Below are 16,047 nucleotides of genomic sequence, written 5' to 3'. Positions count from 1 at the left end.
TGATTTTTCTACAGTGCTAATGTGTGTTTCTGGAAGGATAGTGCCCTGGAACCTTAATGTTTACCGCACTTGTCCTCCAAAAATCCAGCTCCTTGAGATGACTCCAGTGAGTCTGGAGGGGAAATTAAAAATCTCCTGAGAGAAGTTTGCAAAGCCAGGCTGTAAACCTCTGCTTCTTTCTTTTTCCTTACAGTGTGCTCTCTCCAAGTTGCTCTGGGCAAAATCCCCTTTCATCAGGCTGTGGGATAAATTCAAAGTGAGTAGCAGAAATGACAACTTATCTTTATTTCTACATGGAAATGTGGTTTCTCCAGATGTTTCTAATGTTCCAAATATTCAACCCTGAACAAGGCCACTGGTCTAAGAGGTTGTGCTTAGTGATGGTGCTTCTGTGTTACACACATACGCACACACACTGCACACACACACACACACACACACCATACATACACACACACCACACATCACACACACATACCACACACACACCACACACACACACACATGCACACACCACACAAACACACATACGCACACACACACACCACACACAGACATACACACACGGCACACACACACACACACACACCACACATCACCCACATACGCACACACACACACCACACACACATACGCACACACCACACACACACACACACACACACACACACACACCAGTGACATAGCTTAAATCTGAATACAAAAGAGCATCTGAAGTGAAACTTTTCTTCTTGGCCATGGTGACTGGTTAGACATAGATGCCAGGCAACTGCCTTGTTTATAGTCTAACTAGCAGTGTGAGAGCCTCTGTTCAACCCAGAGCATGGAGGAGTGGGTGAATCATTCCCAAGGCTGATTTCCAAGACCACAGTCAATCAGAACATCGACCCAGAAGAGACATGAAGAGAACCCCACACCACAGGAAAGCCTCCTGTGTGCTGAGGCTCTAGAGATCCAGAGCAAAGGGATGGAGAGAGACAACGCTTGCACAGCTGGCATATGGCTTAGCTAAAACAACTCTTCAGGATTTAACTTTCCCATAGGGAAGGGATAGAAGCTGTGGCCAGAATATGAGGCCTTCAGAAGAGTGTTATGATAGTGTAGGCTACTGACTGTGACACTTGACATTTATAGATAATCACCTATAGGATTTTTTTATAAAGCACACGTAGCATTTCTTCCATGCTGATATTAGTGAGTTTCAGTGTGTGTGACATTTCACAGTGCACACTGACCAAACTCGGCAGCCCACTATCTACCTTACACTGTTTCCCTAACCTTTAGTAATCATTGTTTAACATTATGATTTTTATTTTTTAAACCTTCTAATATGAGAGATGGCATGTGGCATGTGGTATTCTGTGTCTGGCATCATGACCTCCAGTTTTGCCCATTTACCTTCAGATATCAGGGTTTCATTCTTTAGGACTCAATAATATTCCAATGTATAACTATACAAGTTTTTATTTACCAAGGAAATCACCAAATGTTTATGGGGTTGATTAATATCTAAACATGTACAGGTAGTTTCCTTGGTGTCATGTAGTAAGCATTTTTGTATTGAAATCATTTTCATATATCTGAAAAAGAAGGCCACGGATGGCTTTGGGACTTTTCTGCTGTCTCTAACGTTGACTGAAAGAGTCAGGAGGGCACTTCTGTGAAAGCCCAATGCAGATGTAATTGCTAAGCCAGTGACTTCATGTCTGCCCTTGAGCTGGACAAGGAGGTAAGCGGGCTTCACTTTCATTCCTTCCCTCCTGTCAAGGGCTCAGGTCTGGAGACAGGGCTGAGCAAGATACCTTGATTATAGAGATCATATTTGGATAGTAACGCCCCAAACAATTGCCTCAGTCAGGCATGGATACTCTTTGCATTCACTCCAGGACCTCCTGACTCTCCAGCGCAGCTCTTAATCAACCCCCTTTGCTAGGGGCATACCTAACAAGAGTTAACGGGAGGAATCAGCTGTTCAACATAGCTAATGAGTATTCTAGAACATTTTAGAATGAAAATGCAATGTCCTAGATTTTTAGTACGTATTTGGGGGGAAAGGTTATCTTGTGAAGTCAAATGACTAACATGAAACACTTTTATTATCAGCTTTTAGCTTCTTCGGTCTAGTTTTTAGGCTTCCGTGTTTACTTAGTACTTTAAATATGTCATCTTGTGGTTCCTGGATATCAAAAATGCTTCTGTGAACAATAAACAATGCCAACACTCTGTTGTCCTGTACTGAGTGTGTCTTTTCTAAATTTCCCTCCCTGAGTGAAGTGGCTGAAGTTTTAGAAAAAAGTTAATGAATACAGAACTCTTCCCCACCAATTACATACTGGCACATATCTGTCTGCAGTTGGATCCAAACAAATTGGTAATGTTGATCATTGCCTTATCTGACAGTCCAGTGGTTTCTATTTTTATTTCTTTAATATTGATAATAAAACAAAGACTTCCACTTATCTATCTAATTTCCCTTTTATTTCTGTGAATGATAGGTAGTAGTTATTGTTATTAACTCGATAACTCATAGAAAGGAGATGAAGTAGACAGTGGGGAACTCTAATCAAATTCTAGGTGAATTGACTTCTGATATTTAACTCTACCGTACATGACCTACTCATCCTTGTGGGAGTAGCTACCAGTGTCCACAGCAACCAACTCTTTGCTTAAATCTCAAGGAAAGGTCAAGTAAATTCTCATAATTCTCATGAATTCTCATTATCTCTATTTTTGTGTTTTGTGTCCAGTCCCAGATGAGAATGTTGGCAAGAGTAGCAGTCATGGACATCAGGTGGCAATTGTGTTCATGAGTAAAATAAGTTAATTGATTCTATTCTCCACTTTCAGTTCTGATTATATATACTCGGAAACAGTACCTTTTGCTTTTCTAAGTAAATGCATTTGCTTCTGTTTAAAAAAAAATTATTGCACTGCTTCATAGATAAAGTTTGTGGGAAAAGAATCAAAAGTTAAGCAGTGGGCGAAAGGGGAGGAAACAATAAGCCTTAGCATTGGAGCTGGAATTTGATGAACCACTTCTGACTTTACAAGTTGGCCTTGTAAATAGTTGTACATGTTATGTATGTGGAACAGTATTTTTTACAAGGTGTTCTCATGTTGACTAGATTATCATGTACTTCAATGGTTTGTAAATCTGAGGGTCATCTTTATGACTTTGGAGGTTGTGTATGTCACCATATGGATATGCCATCTACACATATTCATCTATGAGGCAAACTTCTCTATTTCTGTGTTAGGCCACTTTATGTCAGTCACGGACAAGGAAGAGATGAGAGACCTATAAGAGAAAGAAGAATACTTCTTTCCCATAGATAAAATAGTATTTTCAGACTTGACTCTAGAGGGGTTCCCAGGTTTCTAGGGAGATGCCCCCAGCTAGTTCCTTGGGCAGCTGAAGAGAGGGAGCCGGAAAAGGCCAGATCCTATAGCCATACTGATGAATATCTTGCATATCACCATAGAACCTCCACCTGGCGATAGATGAAGAAAATGACTGAGCCCCACATTGGAGCACCGGACTGAGCTCCCAAAGTCCTGATGAGGAGCAGAAGGAGGGAGAACATGAGAAAGAAAGTCAGGACCATGAGGGGTGCATTCACCCATGGAGACTGTGGGACAGAACTAACGGAAGATCACCAACTCCAGTTGGAATAGGACTGACGGAACATGCGACCAAACCGGACTCTCTGAATGTGGCCGACGGTGGAGGCTGACTGAGAAGCCAAGGACAATGGCGATGGGCTTGGATTCTACAGTGTGGACGGGCTCTGTGTGGGCCTTGTCAGCTTGGTTGCTCACCTTCCTGGACCTAGAGGGAGTTGGGAGGACCTTGGACTTAACATAGAGTAGGGAACCCTGATGGCTCCTTGGTCTGGAGAGGGAGGGAGTCGGGGTATGGGTGGAGGGGAGGGGAGGGAAGGGGGAGGAGGATGGGAGGAGATGGAAATTTTTAATAAAAAAATGAGAAGAAAAAAATAGTATTTTCAGTAGGGAAGAGGTGAATTTTAAACCCATTTTATAGTATCAATGTGTATAAGTTTAACATCATATTCTACTTTAAGAAATAAAGTGCTTAGTTTTGATATCAGTGAGAATGAAATTCTGGCACATGTTGGCAAGAGGTTCCTGCACCTACCTACGACTACCTTCACTGTTGCTGCCTGTCCTCTCAGTCTCCACAGAGTTGATGAGATAGAGGGCATTTTTTATCTTAGGACCTTGTAAGCTGTTTGCAGTTTCAACTGTAGTCAGCGGGATGATCTCCCCTGGCTATTCCTTCTGCTGATAAAACAAGACCAGAACAGCCTGGATTAAGACATGACTGCATCCATTGGTTGTTTTAAAAGGTAGTATCAAGGCAGAGGATTGTAGCTTAGTGGTGAAATGCCTGTCTCACATGTGTACGACTGTGGGTTCTGTTCCTAACAGTGCAAAAGAAAACAAAAAGAAAGAAACCAGACATGATTACTTTAAGCAGTCAACAGAAATTAGTGCAGGACAACTAAATATGTAGGCACCCTCTTATCAAAGACTTAAAAGTCTTAAGATTAATACACAGAGAGAGAGATGGGGTGGGAGGGTTGGAAGGAACAAGCTTTTAAAGTGAAGCCAGGCTGGAGACTCTTGGAAAATTACCTAAGCTGTTTTATCTGCCATGGACATAAGCAGCTAAGGGAGGTAGGACCCTCACAATAACATAGTCCTACTTGATCCAGCAGTACACACTGGTAATAGACTCATCTGGAACTATAGAGACTATAGAGCTTTTCCTAAATTGTAAAAATCTAAGAGTTGCATTTTAAAATAAAGTTTTCTTCTAATTTTCTTTTATTGCGTTGTTTTGCCACAGAGAAGCAAATGTATGTTGATATTTATAAATTTAAGAAAACAAGGTCATAGATAGGTGTGGTGGTGCATTCCTTAGTTCCGTACACCCAAGGAGGAAAGGCAGGCAGGTCTCTATGAGTTCAAGGTCAGTCTGGTCAAGCATAGCAAGTTCCACGCCAGTGGAGAGAAGCAAAGTGAGACCCCATTGCAAACAACAAAAAAGAAAACAAAACAAACTCAAACAGCAACAACAGGACCAACCATAAAAAGATACAAACAGAAAAACAAGAAAGAAAGTGGCTTTGCTTTCCTTACAGACAAAGAGAAGCCAGGTTTGCTTGATGTTGCCCCAAAGCCATCACAGTTATGTGCCCTCCACATGTATTTTCAACCACAACTGTTTCTGAAAGGATTTGATAAATAATTTGGAATCTCAAAACCTGTGGGAGACTCTTTCTTTGGTAATTCAAGAGTCTTGATTAATAATTCCTCCACTGTGAAGCTGATGCAGCCTCAGACTGGTAGGAGGCAGTAGTCAATGAACAATAGAGAGAGAAAGGCTTCTAACTCTAAAAAACCCAATCCACATGCACCACTAGCAATCACAGCTGTCACCTGCTCTTTGCCCCCACCTCTTCTTGATGTGACCCCATCATCCTCAGAGTATGGTTCCCCACCTGCTCTATGTCAGACTCACCTGGGAGCAGACTGGCACAGCTATCTATGAGCTCTCTCATTAGACAGTCTGGGGGAAAACAGCAAAGGATCCTCACCACGCTTGTAGATTTGGGTGCCTGACAAAGCCCACGTTCCATCGAAGCACATGGTGAGATGCAGAAGAATGTCTTAACCCGCTCATATGTATAACTTCTATTTATGCCCAAGCACAGCAGGAGGAGGGCACAGCTTGGTGGGCAAACAAGTCCTAGCCATCTCGCTACCCACTACCCTAAAGACAGCCATTGACCTTCTGCGATGTCCTCTTCCACATATACAGGATGGTTTTCATTGATGACAAGTGAGGCTTGGGGACTGAGCCGGATGGGCATCTGCCATAAAAGGAAGCTGACACTAGCTGGTTATCTGCACGCTAGGGAATAATTGTGTGGCACTGTTTCCCAAGAAGTCAAGCTGACTCTTTAGCTCCTTCCTGATCAGTTATAGTCATTGGAATCAAACCTTCACTTTGTTTAGCTTTTGTAGCCTTAGGCTCTGACACTTTTATTTGTTTTTGTTTGTTTGTTTGCAAAGCATGGTTTTAAAATCAGAATGTTCTATACAAAATTTGAGAACACAATGCAGCAATTATACTGGTAATTACACTGATAATAATATGAATTCTACTCAGCACTAAATCTCACCATAGCATAAGCAAGAGGTAACTCCTTCATATATATGCATATATGAAGACAGAAACAAAGTGAGGAGGGATTTGTTTTGCCTCAGAGTTTCAGGGGATTTCAGTTTGCCATGTTGGGAAAGTAATGGCTGTGATGGCAGCCCAGTGTGGACCAGTAAGAGCATGAGCAGTCAGTTGGGCACACTATGGTGCCAGCTAGAAATGGAGACATGAATAGCCTTCAAAGGGCCTCCTCTAGTGTCCTAAATTTACTAAGCTGGCCTCACTTCTTCAAGATTCTAGAAACCTCCTAAGAAACACCACCTGCAAGTGGTTTAAACACATGGTCCTGCCTGGGACAGTTCAGTTTTAAACCACCACAACCATCACACACCACACACACACACACACACACACACACACACACACACCACTACTAGGAGTATATGTTGGTTAGTTTTATTCCATCTTGACACAAACCTGAATCATTCAAGAAGGTAGACTCTCAGTTGAGACACTCTCTTCACAAGACTTGCCTGTAGGGAAGTCTGTAGGGTGTTTTCATAATGAATGATTGACATGAGAGGGTCCAGCCCTAGAGAGGTAGTGCCACCGCTGGAGAGGTTGTCCTGGAATGTATAAGAACGACAATCGAGAAAGCTAGGAGGGGAAAGTCAGTAAGCAGCGACTCCTCTGTGGCCTCCGTATCAGTTCCTACTTCCAGGCTCCCGCCCCGCTTGAGTTTCTGCCATGACTTCCCTCAGTGGTGGACTGTTAGCTGCTGTAGAAGTCCTGAGATAGGAAGTGTGAGGTAAGCTGACCAGTGCACATTGACAGAGGTTTTCAGGAGCCTCTCTGCTCTTCTTCACGTTGGAATAATATGTGGTCCCTAGGATCTATGGAGAGAGTTACCTGGAAGGGTAAGATAAAATGAATTGTTTCCCCCTGAAGTTTCTTGTGGTTATAGTGTTTTCTTACAGAATTAGAAACCCCAGCTAAGACAGAGAGGAAAGCTTCTTACAAATGCATACTAATTTTTGCGAGTGAATGTCTATTTGCAATGTTATGTACTAACTAATAAATGAATAAAATAAGATGAAATGAATGATAGTATCCCAAGATCTGGAGAAAAGCACACCAGATACCACCCACTTGGCAAAATGGCAAATGTTAAAAAGACAGAGAGAAGGAGATGCCAGTCAGGAGAACCATGAGCCTTTCTCAGGAGAGTGTCCTCAGACTCTCCCAGAAGAAGCCCTGAGCTGCACAGAGGACACTATTTTTGCGACATAACTGGAAACCTCCAACTGGTGTGTGAGGTACCTCCATTCCAAGTTCTGGTGCAGACATTTGTCTGAGATCAGCAGAAGACCTGAGATGGTGCATGTGAGGTAGCCTGGCCAGTGCATGGACTGACAGGCAGACCAGAGCCTTTACTCATGGTTAGTGGCACAGTTGCATGTGGTTCCTAAGCTTTCATGAGAGATTCCACTTAGAGGCCTCATGCTGAGCACTAAGACAACCAGCCTCCCAGTTGTTAGTGAACCAGTAAGAACTGGTATGACATCTCACACTCCCACCCCTTGTTAAATCATTTAAGCCTTGTCAGGACTCCAGTACAAGAGAAATTAAAGTCAGAACCAATAGGCTGTCTTGCCAGTCTGCTACAGGATCTCTCAAAATCCACAGGGTTCTCCTTCCAGGACCCTCTAGTGCCAAATCCAGAGATGTTCAAGGGCCGCAAAAATTAGTAGTGTTTGCACACAGGCTACTAATATATACTAATATATATATATATATATATATATATATATATATATACTCTTGTGTACAGTGTAAATTATTTCTTGATCATGTGCAATGTTTAATACAATATAAGTGTATGTAAGAAACTGTTTTACTGCATTATTTAAGAAACAATTATTAAAATATTTCTATATATTCAATATTGGGGCAGTTTTTTACAAAACTATTTTGATATGGTTGAATCCATAGATTTGTCAACAGATGATTCATGATACATCAGGAATTATGGTGTTGCTGGTTATTGAGGAAGTAAAGAAGACAGGAAAAGAAGAGGGTTGTTATTGGTAGAAATCTCTGTGTTCTTGCTTCCCACCTCCCACTTAGGTGTACATAGAGAATAAGCACTTTCTAGGCTCCACTTGTGTCTCACCGTTCTCCTCAGTGGCCACTTTGGCTGTATATAGTTACCCAAGAAGCCAGGACCTGGAACTGGACTTGAAGGTCTGTTACTTCCTGGGTGCAGGTAAGACCTGCCCTTCACAGAGGACATCATCTGGGGTACAAATGCAGACTCTCGAGCCCCTCGGAGCCAGCTGGCACTATATTAGCAACCCATGGAGAGGACAAGGCACACTGAAATCTTCAAGCACTAGCCTGGCGCAGACAGGACCACAGACTAGAGCTCAACAAGCCAGGTATGGAAAGAGGCAAGCGTCTTTTGTACTGGCCTTTCTGCTAATTCTCTGGGGGGAATATTTTAACACAATACAAGAATGTCCTATACCTCTTTACATCTTTACGTCTATATGGAGTGAAGTTGGAGCTTAGGAGAAATATGTTTGCATTAATTGTCTTTGGCAAGAGAAGTTCTCACTGTTTTATTCAGCTGGAAATTCCCTCCTCATTCTTTAGCATCAGCTGAGTGTTGAAGTAGGTCCTCTGTTGCTCCATACCTGGAAGGCGCTTGACTCAAGCCCCAGAATAAACCAGGAGACAAGATCACATCCTCTCCACCATCCCAGCTGCTGAAGCAGACAAGTATCAGGAGTTACCTTCAGTTAGGGACAATTTAAAGGACCTCTGAACTATTTCCATGCTTCCATAAGAAGAAGCTGAATGGATTCAACTGTTACAACCAACGAAGCATAATGAAATGAACTGGTTCACAATGTTCAAATATTCCTGCTTTCCCTCTGAGCAGTCCTCCTGATCCTGCTATAAATACCCACCCTGTTCCCTTTGGAGTCAGAGGACATGGATATGCTGCCATTTCCTCTGCTAATCTCTCATTGTTTAGGAGTCTGGCCTGGTGCCACAGAGGAAAAGCTGCCATGCTTGCTGCTCTGTGCATGTGCTTTCCTCACAGGAATGATTGCTTCCTGGAGGGCTGAGGATCTGGGCCCACCCCTCACCAGCCATTCCCTCCTGTGCTGCTAGACCTTGCAGACTTACTGCTAAGAACAGGATTTCAGAGCCTCCCCACGCAGCTATCTTAGGTAAACGAGCTGCTGAAGTTAGGCTGTCCTCTCCGGCAGAAAATCATCCTATTTGAAAATCAGTTCTTCCCTAGAGGAAAGAATACTGAATCTCAAATTAACTTTGTTGAAATGTTTCCTATGCTTAAATAGGGACAACTTCCAAGATGTGGCTGTTATCCAGAAAAGCCTTAAATTTTTCAAACTTTTGGTTGTCTTGTTACACCAAAGTACCCACGTTTTAGTGGAGGAAGAAATGGCTGTTTTGCTTGGAAGACTTTTCAGTCTGAAAAGATAAAAGCAGGATGAGGAGTGTGGGTGTGGGAGGGTGCAGCAATGGCCTTCAGAAGATGAAGTGTTAACGCTCGAGGATGGAAAGCAGCTGCTCCTCTTCCCCACAGAGAACAGGCCAGAGGAAATGGGTTCCCCTGTGAGATGTCAGCCTGAGGAGCTGTATGGACAGCAAGGGGGTCCCAGGCTGGAGCAGGAGGAGCCAGCAGGATGTCTACATCGTGAGGGAAACTTCTGAAGAGTGTTGATATCTGTAGTATAATTCCTGAACTGGGGTATCTCCCAAGTACAGCATTAACATTGTATTTCAGGATGTTACCATCGTCTTCCCTACCAAGCTTCTAACCAAGACCCGGGTTGTATAAAAATGCACTATGCTAAGTGTAGGTGAGCAAATTTCCACATTTTCATGGTGTGGGAAGCATAGAAACTTGGAGGCAATAAGTCTAGGTATGCTTTTCTGTTCTGCAGCTTATCCCCTTTGCTACCTTGGGCCCAATTTCAACCCTAGTTTGGTACCTATATTGGTGAAATATTGATATCCTGTGCTATTATCTCGGCAAATCACATGCACAAGTGTATGTTCTACACAGTGCCAGTGTGTACTATGCACATAGTAATACTCATATAGTAAGCATTAAATAACAGTCGTAGGGTTCTTGTAGAAACATTAATGCAAGGGCTCTTCAGTTTCTTGTCTGTGGTACAGATATTTTGTGCTTTAGGAAATGAAGGCACAGTGTGATCCCAAACTTGCATAAGGACATAAAGCAATGGGGGCAGGGATTTTCTTGAAAACTATCGTAACTGCAGTAATAAGGAAATATACTGACTCTCTTTGAACTATGTAAGCTTTTCTACCAATTCTGCTGCTTTTGTGGTCAATTCATTTAATCTTTATTAAAATGCCATGGTAGTGCTATGCTGAGCACTGTGAGCTTGCACAATGATAATGGCCCACATGGCGAAAAGTGAAGACAGCCACCAAAGCTTGTGACTTAGCAAGCGTCATCGCATGGATGGACAGGACATTGCCAAAGCTCTGTGGATTGCAGATATACGGTCAAAGTCACAGGTACAAGTTTGGGTGTATTTAAAGATTATCCTATTATCTACTGTACTTTCGGATCCATGATATTTTTATAAAACTGGAATATTTAAATTAAGAATAAAATTAGAATGGTGGGGGATATAATGCAAAAATATATTATTCTTTCCCCTGAAACATTAAATAATGAACAGATGTTTCCATTTGGAAAGGTAGTTGCTTAAATTTTGACATCAAGAAACTGCCTACATCTCTAACCAGTGAGAGAGGGAAATGGGGGGTAACCATGGTTCCTGAGGAAGCCACCAGAGCTGTCACAAAGACTTGACTCAGCTTTTCCCTTTACAGGACAGTCCTCGTGTTAGCTGCCTTGGAGACTCTCAGATTACGACCGCAGTATTTCTGTCCCAGGTACACATAATGCAGCTTGCTTTTTAAAATGACTTTATGATGCTCCAGAAAAAAATGATGGGCCATCACGTTCAACACATAAACAGCTGTGCCAGATAACTTTGCCTCTGAGAAATATGGCCTGAGATATCCAAAAACTCAAAAAGTACAATATTCAGCTGGCATTTTTCATTAAATCCAAAGTTGACTAAACATACATGGGCTAAAATGTTAATGTAAAGTGCTCTGAAAGGAAAGCACCAGCCTAGCATTTATTATTGGTTCCATGTTAGTGGTCTATTATTAACATATTTCGAGATATTGATACCAACTTTGGCTTGAATCATAAAAGTATTAAGAAAAGGAGATGATTTTACAGTCTTGATCATAAACATAAAGAGAAACAGTCAGTTAATAGCGGGGAGAATCTACTGTCATAACAGCCTTCAGGTTTGGGTTCACACATATTTCTGGTACCTAGTGAAGTTTCATCATGGTTAGGAAACCCACATATCCACTTAGACAACATGAACTTGAATATGGAATGTATGATTAGATGATATTTGACGAAATATATCCTGGGCTTGGGTGGAAACCTGCTCAACTTTATCATACCATAAAAGGACACTTTAGTTTTCTAGTTTACCCCAAAGGTCACCATACATATTACCTATATCACTACCAATGGGCTTTTGTTTATACAGTTTAATTTTTCCAGTGTGTATATTACTTATGATAATTCTATTTTGCTCAGGTAGGCTTTTTATGCTTCCCTCTTTATCTCACTGAATAGCATTTCCCTTAGAGATCTTAAACTATTTCAATGGCATATGAAAAGACATAAATGATTATAATTTGTCTTCATAAAGTCAGTAAAATTCACATTAGAATATTTTAAAAAGTGTTTTTGACTATTCATATGACCATTTTTTGCCCTAGAATCTTGCTAACAAGTTATTACCATGTTATCTTTTCTGAATGTGATGGTACTTAAAGAGTTTTAAAAGGCAGTTTACTATAATCTAGCACAAACTGATACTTTATATGTATAAAAATACCATTTATGCTTTCTCTTAACACAAAAATAAATTTCAGTGTAATATTTGATATTAAAACAAATGAAGTGTTTGAAATAGTATATGAGCAATCAATTTTAAACCAAAAAATGTTTATTGTAAAAAAGAGACCTTGAAAGTTACTTTTTTAAGAAAAAAAAAAAAGAACATTGATTTCACAAGTACTCAGGTTGTTATAGGCACAGTTATGGACCACACCTCCCTTTCATACAGAGTTCATTCAGTCATATAAAAATAAACACAAATTTACATCAACTACACAATTCATAAAACAGGCACTTGGAGGGGAATTGTATTATTGCATTCACCAAATGCATTTTCAAAAGCCTAAGTACATTACTGAATGTCTAAGATGCTCTTTTGCAATACATTGTGTTATTCATTACATTGTCTTATAAACCACTAAGATTCTCTTAAAAAGTAAGACATGGCACACGCACCAGGAATGTTTGAAGCTTGTCCTTCCCTCCTCTTCCAAGGCACACATGGCAAAAAAAAAAATAAAACAAACCAAGAATATTTTAATACATTCTCTTGTGTTCTGTTCTTTTTCTCATACTTTTTTTTTCCTCGTAACAATACAGTTTAAAGCATTGTAGGTAATCCAGAAAAGGCTTTCATTCACCGATGGCAACCAGACATCCGACACGAAAGGAAGTAAACTTGGAGTACTTTATAAGGCACCTGAGATAGCATCTGGCAGGCTCTCTTCCTCGTGGAAACACAATTACAACTCTATTACGAAGCAATACTGTTCCTTTTGGTTGAAATGGTTTGGCAGCAATATAACTCTCCGCACGCTTTCTTAGGAAGAAAAGATGCAATGTGCTTTTTCACTTCATCTTTAAGGAAAAAGGTTCTTGTCTGTTAGCCTTTCAATCTGACCCTCAGTAAATATAATTTCAAACTTCACATAGAAAGGATTCATCTTAAGCATATAGATTCTATTCTGTTCTTTCGTGTGTGTGTGTATGTGTGTGTGTGTGTGTGTGTGTGTGTGTGTGTGTGTGTGTGACTCATGTGTGTCTATACATATTCTTTGGTAGGTAAGCACAAGAGAAAATAAATGGCTTTGGACTTTCACTTGGCATTTGGCATTGGAGTGAAGAAATGCATTCTGTTTGGGTAGACACGGGTTGCGCCACTCAGTGTGCCACACAGCAGCCAGATTCCTCATGTTTGTGCAGAAGAGACATTCTGGAGAAGGTTTTGGAGCAGTTTTTGCACTGGTATTTCTTTACATCCGAGTGGGTCTGCAGATGTGCCCTCAGGTTTGACCTGTCGGCAAAAGCTCTGTTGCAGTGAGGGCAAGAGAAAGGCTTCTCCCCTGGTTGGTGGGGGGAAGGGTAAGAAGACAAAAAAAAAAAAAGTCAGTCAGTGTTTTTACAGGGCACAGAGTCAAGCAATATTAACAAACATCAACAATAGTTTTTCAAAAGAATGAGAATTCGCCTAGCCTGATTATATTCCCCCATGCTGGGCAGCTGTATTCCTTGCAGGTCTTAAAAGACAAAAAGAAAACACAAAATTTCCTTTAAAAATACCAGTCCTGCCAGATATGCAGAAGTAATTTAGTCAAAGAACTTTCCCTTGATAAGGGTTTCTGCTTCAACAGGTGCAGGCATGATGAGAAGCTCCCCACATCCCCAGTATTTCTGCGTGGTGACTGAGGCTGTATAAATGCCATGCCTCCCTGCATATGTATTTGTGCTGAGGATTTAAAAAAGTTTCAGCAGCAAGAAAATGAAACAGCAAAACGACAAAACGAAACAAAATACCAACAAAAAAAAAAATAAAAGAGTTGACAGATTTCACAGCGAAGATGTAGCCAAAAACTATGGGAAACCCCTCTGTTTATCCAATCAACACTAGGATCCAAGCGCTTGTATTTGCTGACTACCAGGGGCTGTTCTGCAGAACACACATCAAGTACCCAGTTCCTGCTTTCTAACTGATCTTTGAGACCAAACCTCCTGCATGTACTTTCCAAAGTCTAAATGCTGTTTACAGTCTCTGAAGCAGACGCTGATAGCAAGAAATGGGGCACTTGCTGCTCTAACAAGCTCTGGAGCAGCCAGGAAGTAGCTACCAGTGATTCCCCTCATGAAAACCACCCCCTGTCACGACCTGAAGGCACCCCACAGACAGCCCCAACACACGGCTTTGAGCTGAGAGGCTTGGTTTTCTACATTTCTCTTACCTGTGTGAGTTCTAATGTGTCCTTGAAGCAGCCAGGGTCTGGAGAAAGCCTTGCCACAGATCTTGCAGACACAAGGCAAGGTGTGGGTCCGAATGTGCATCTTAAGGGCACCCAGGCTCACATATTCCTTGTCACAGTATTTGCAGCTGAAAGACTTCCTAGACTGGGCATCGCAATGCAGCTGCTTATGTTTGGCCAGCCCAGAGAAAGTAGAATAGGTCTTATTGCATAAGTTGCACTGAAACTTCTCAGCTTCAATGGCATGGGGGTCTGAGAGCTTGGATTGCAGTCTTTCTTCTTCATCACTAATGGGACTTTCCGAACCACTGTGGTCCTTGGATGAAGTGTCAGATGGAGGCGGGGGGCTTACTCGCCCCAAGGGTGAGGAGTATCCAGCAAGAGGAGAAAGGCCACTGGGCAGAGGGGAGTGGAATGGAGCTGCCGATGTCCACACAGTAATAGGGCTGTATGCTCCTGAGCTGAGGATCTCTGGTTTTGGTATGACGGGCATGGGGAAGCTCTCATAGAGATACGGGGAAATGATCACTAAGAGAAAGAAAAGGGAGAGAAAGGGGAAAGAAAAATAAGGCAAGATATTTTGTAAATATATGTGCACTGTCTGAGACAGCACATAACAACACACACACACACACACACACACGACTCCATAGTGAAAACAGACTCTCTTACAAGGACACACATTCATCTGGGCTTGTGTCCTTGTGCAAGCTGACAGTTGCCCTGACTCTTCCTAATGGGCTTTCTGGAGGAGCCTTACTGTCCTCATTTAGAAAGAACTAGACACTATTCTAAAACTTTTTCTGTAGAGTTGCTTTTCATTTCGTGCATGGGCTATTCTATGCCTGCCACGACTGTGGGGGCAATGGCATGCAGGAATCCAGCTGCTTTCAAGTTCCTGGCTCCCCCAAGGTAACAGTTCAGCCTCGGGGAAGGGTGCGCTCAAGTCCGTGCACTCATTATGCCTGTACACCGCCTCTGAGAACCACACTGCACTACCGGAAGGAGGCTGTCGTTGTAAGCAAAGAACTCAAAAGTTTTGAATTAAAACTTAGTCTAGGTCATCCAGAGATTGGAAGGACTGTTTCAGGACAGCTCTGAAAGGAAAGCAGCCCACTGTGTTACAGGAGTAAAGCAGTGGAACCGCGGTTCAGTCGCGCGCAGATTTGCAGAGCGTATTTTTACCTGTGTGTGTGTCCAGTTCGCTGTAGTTGGGCTTCTTGGAGGCGTTGAAATGTTTCTTGACCAGGAAGGAGCGCGGCATGGTGGCGGCGGGCGGGCGCGGGCGGATAACGGTCCAGGCGGCGGTCCTACAGCATCGCGGCGGCTCAGGTGCGGCGGGGGACAGGCGGGCGCCTCTGAAGTCACCCGGCTCCCTGCCCGACTGAGCTCTTCTGGACTGGGAGGGGTTTTCTCCCTGGCTTTTACTAGAAGCATCCAATCACAGCCGAGAGGTTCGGATTTCAGCTCCTCCTTGTGGGACAGCTGTGAACAGAGGAAGAATCTGTTGTCAGACTAAATTATTCTGGTTCAAAATGGGCTGTTCAAGGCACTTCAGCGGAGGCCCAAAAATACATTAAATGTTTTCAAAGAGAAAATTTCGGTTCTTGAGCATT

The 16,047-nt window shown here is 42.3% G+C and overlaps 1 protein-coding gene across 1 annotated transcript; it reads right to left on the bottom strand.

Moving 5' to 3' along the window:
- Window positions 1–12,387: 12,387 nt before the first annotated feature.
- On the bottom strand, window positions 12,388–15,797 carry Snai2 (snail family transcriptional repressor 2). Its single transcript, XM_038345980.1, has 3 exons — window positions 15,617–15,797; window positions 14,414–14,959; window positions 12,388–13,540 (listed from the first exon to the last, which is right to left on the bottom strand). The coding sequence occupies exons 1-3, from the start codon at window positions 15,693–15,695 to the stop codon at window positions 13,359–13,361; spliced, it is 807 nt and encodes a 268-aa protein (XP_038201908.1). The 5' UTR covers window positions 15,696–15,797; the 3' UTR covers window positions 12,388–13,358.
- Window positions 15,798–16,047: the final 250 nt, after the last annotated feature.

Source organism: Arvicola amphibius, chromosome 10 (genome assembly GCF_903992535.2).
Source record: "Arvicola amphibius chromosome 10, mArvAmp1.2, whole genome shotgun sequence".
Lineage (NCBI taxonomy): Eukaryota > Metazoa > Chordata > Mammalia > Rodentia > Cricetidae > Arvicola > Arvicola amphibius.
This window is presented reverse-complemented; position numbering and strand designations above follow the sequence as displayed.

What these genes read in the sequence shown, in the direction of transcription:
- Snai2 (XM_038345980.1), bottom strand. Translation starts at nt 15,695, where the DNA reads ATGCCGCGCTCCTTCCTGGTCAAGAAACATTTCAACGCCTCCAAGAAG. An exon ending in CGAACTGGACACACACACAG is followed by an intron (nt 14,960 to 15,616) that starts GTAAAAATACGC and finishes TCTTTCTCTTAG; the next exon opens with TGATCATTTCCCCGTATCTC. An exon ending in ACACATTAGAACTCACACAG is followed by an intron (nt 13,541 to 14,413) that starts GTAAGAGAAATG and finishes CCCACCAACCAG; the next exon opens with GGGAGAAGCCTTTCTCTTGC.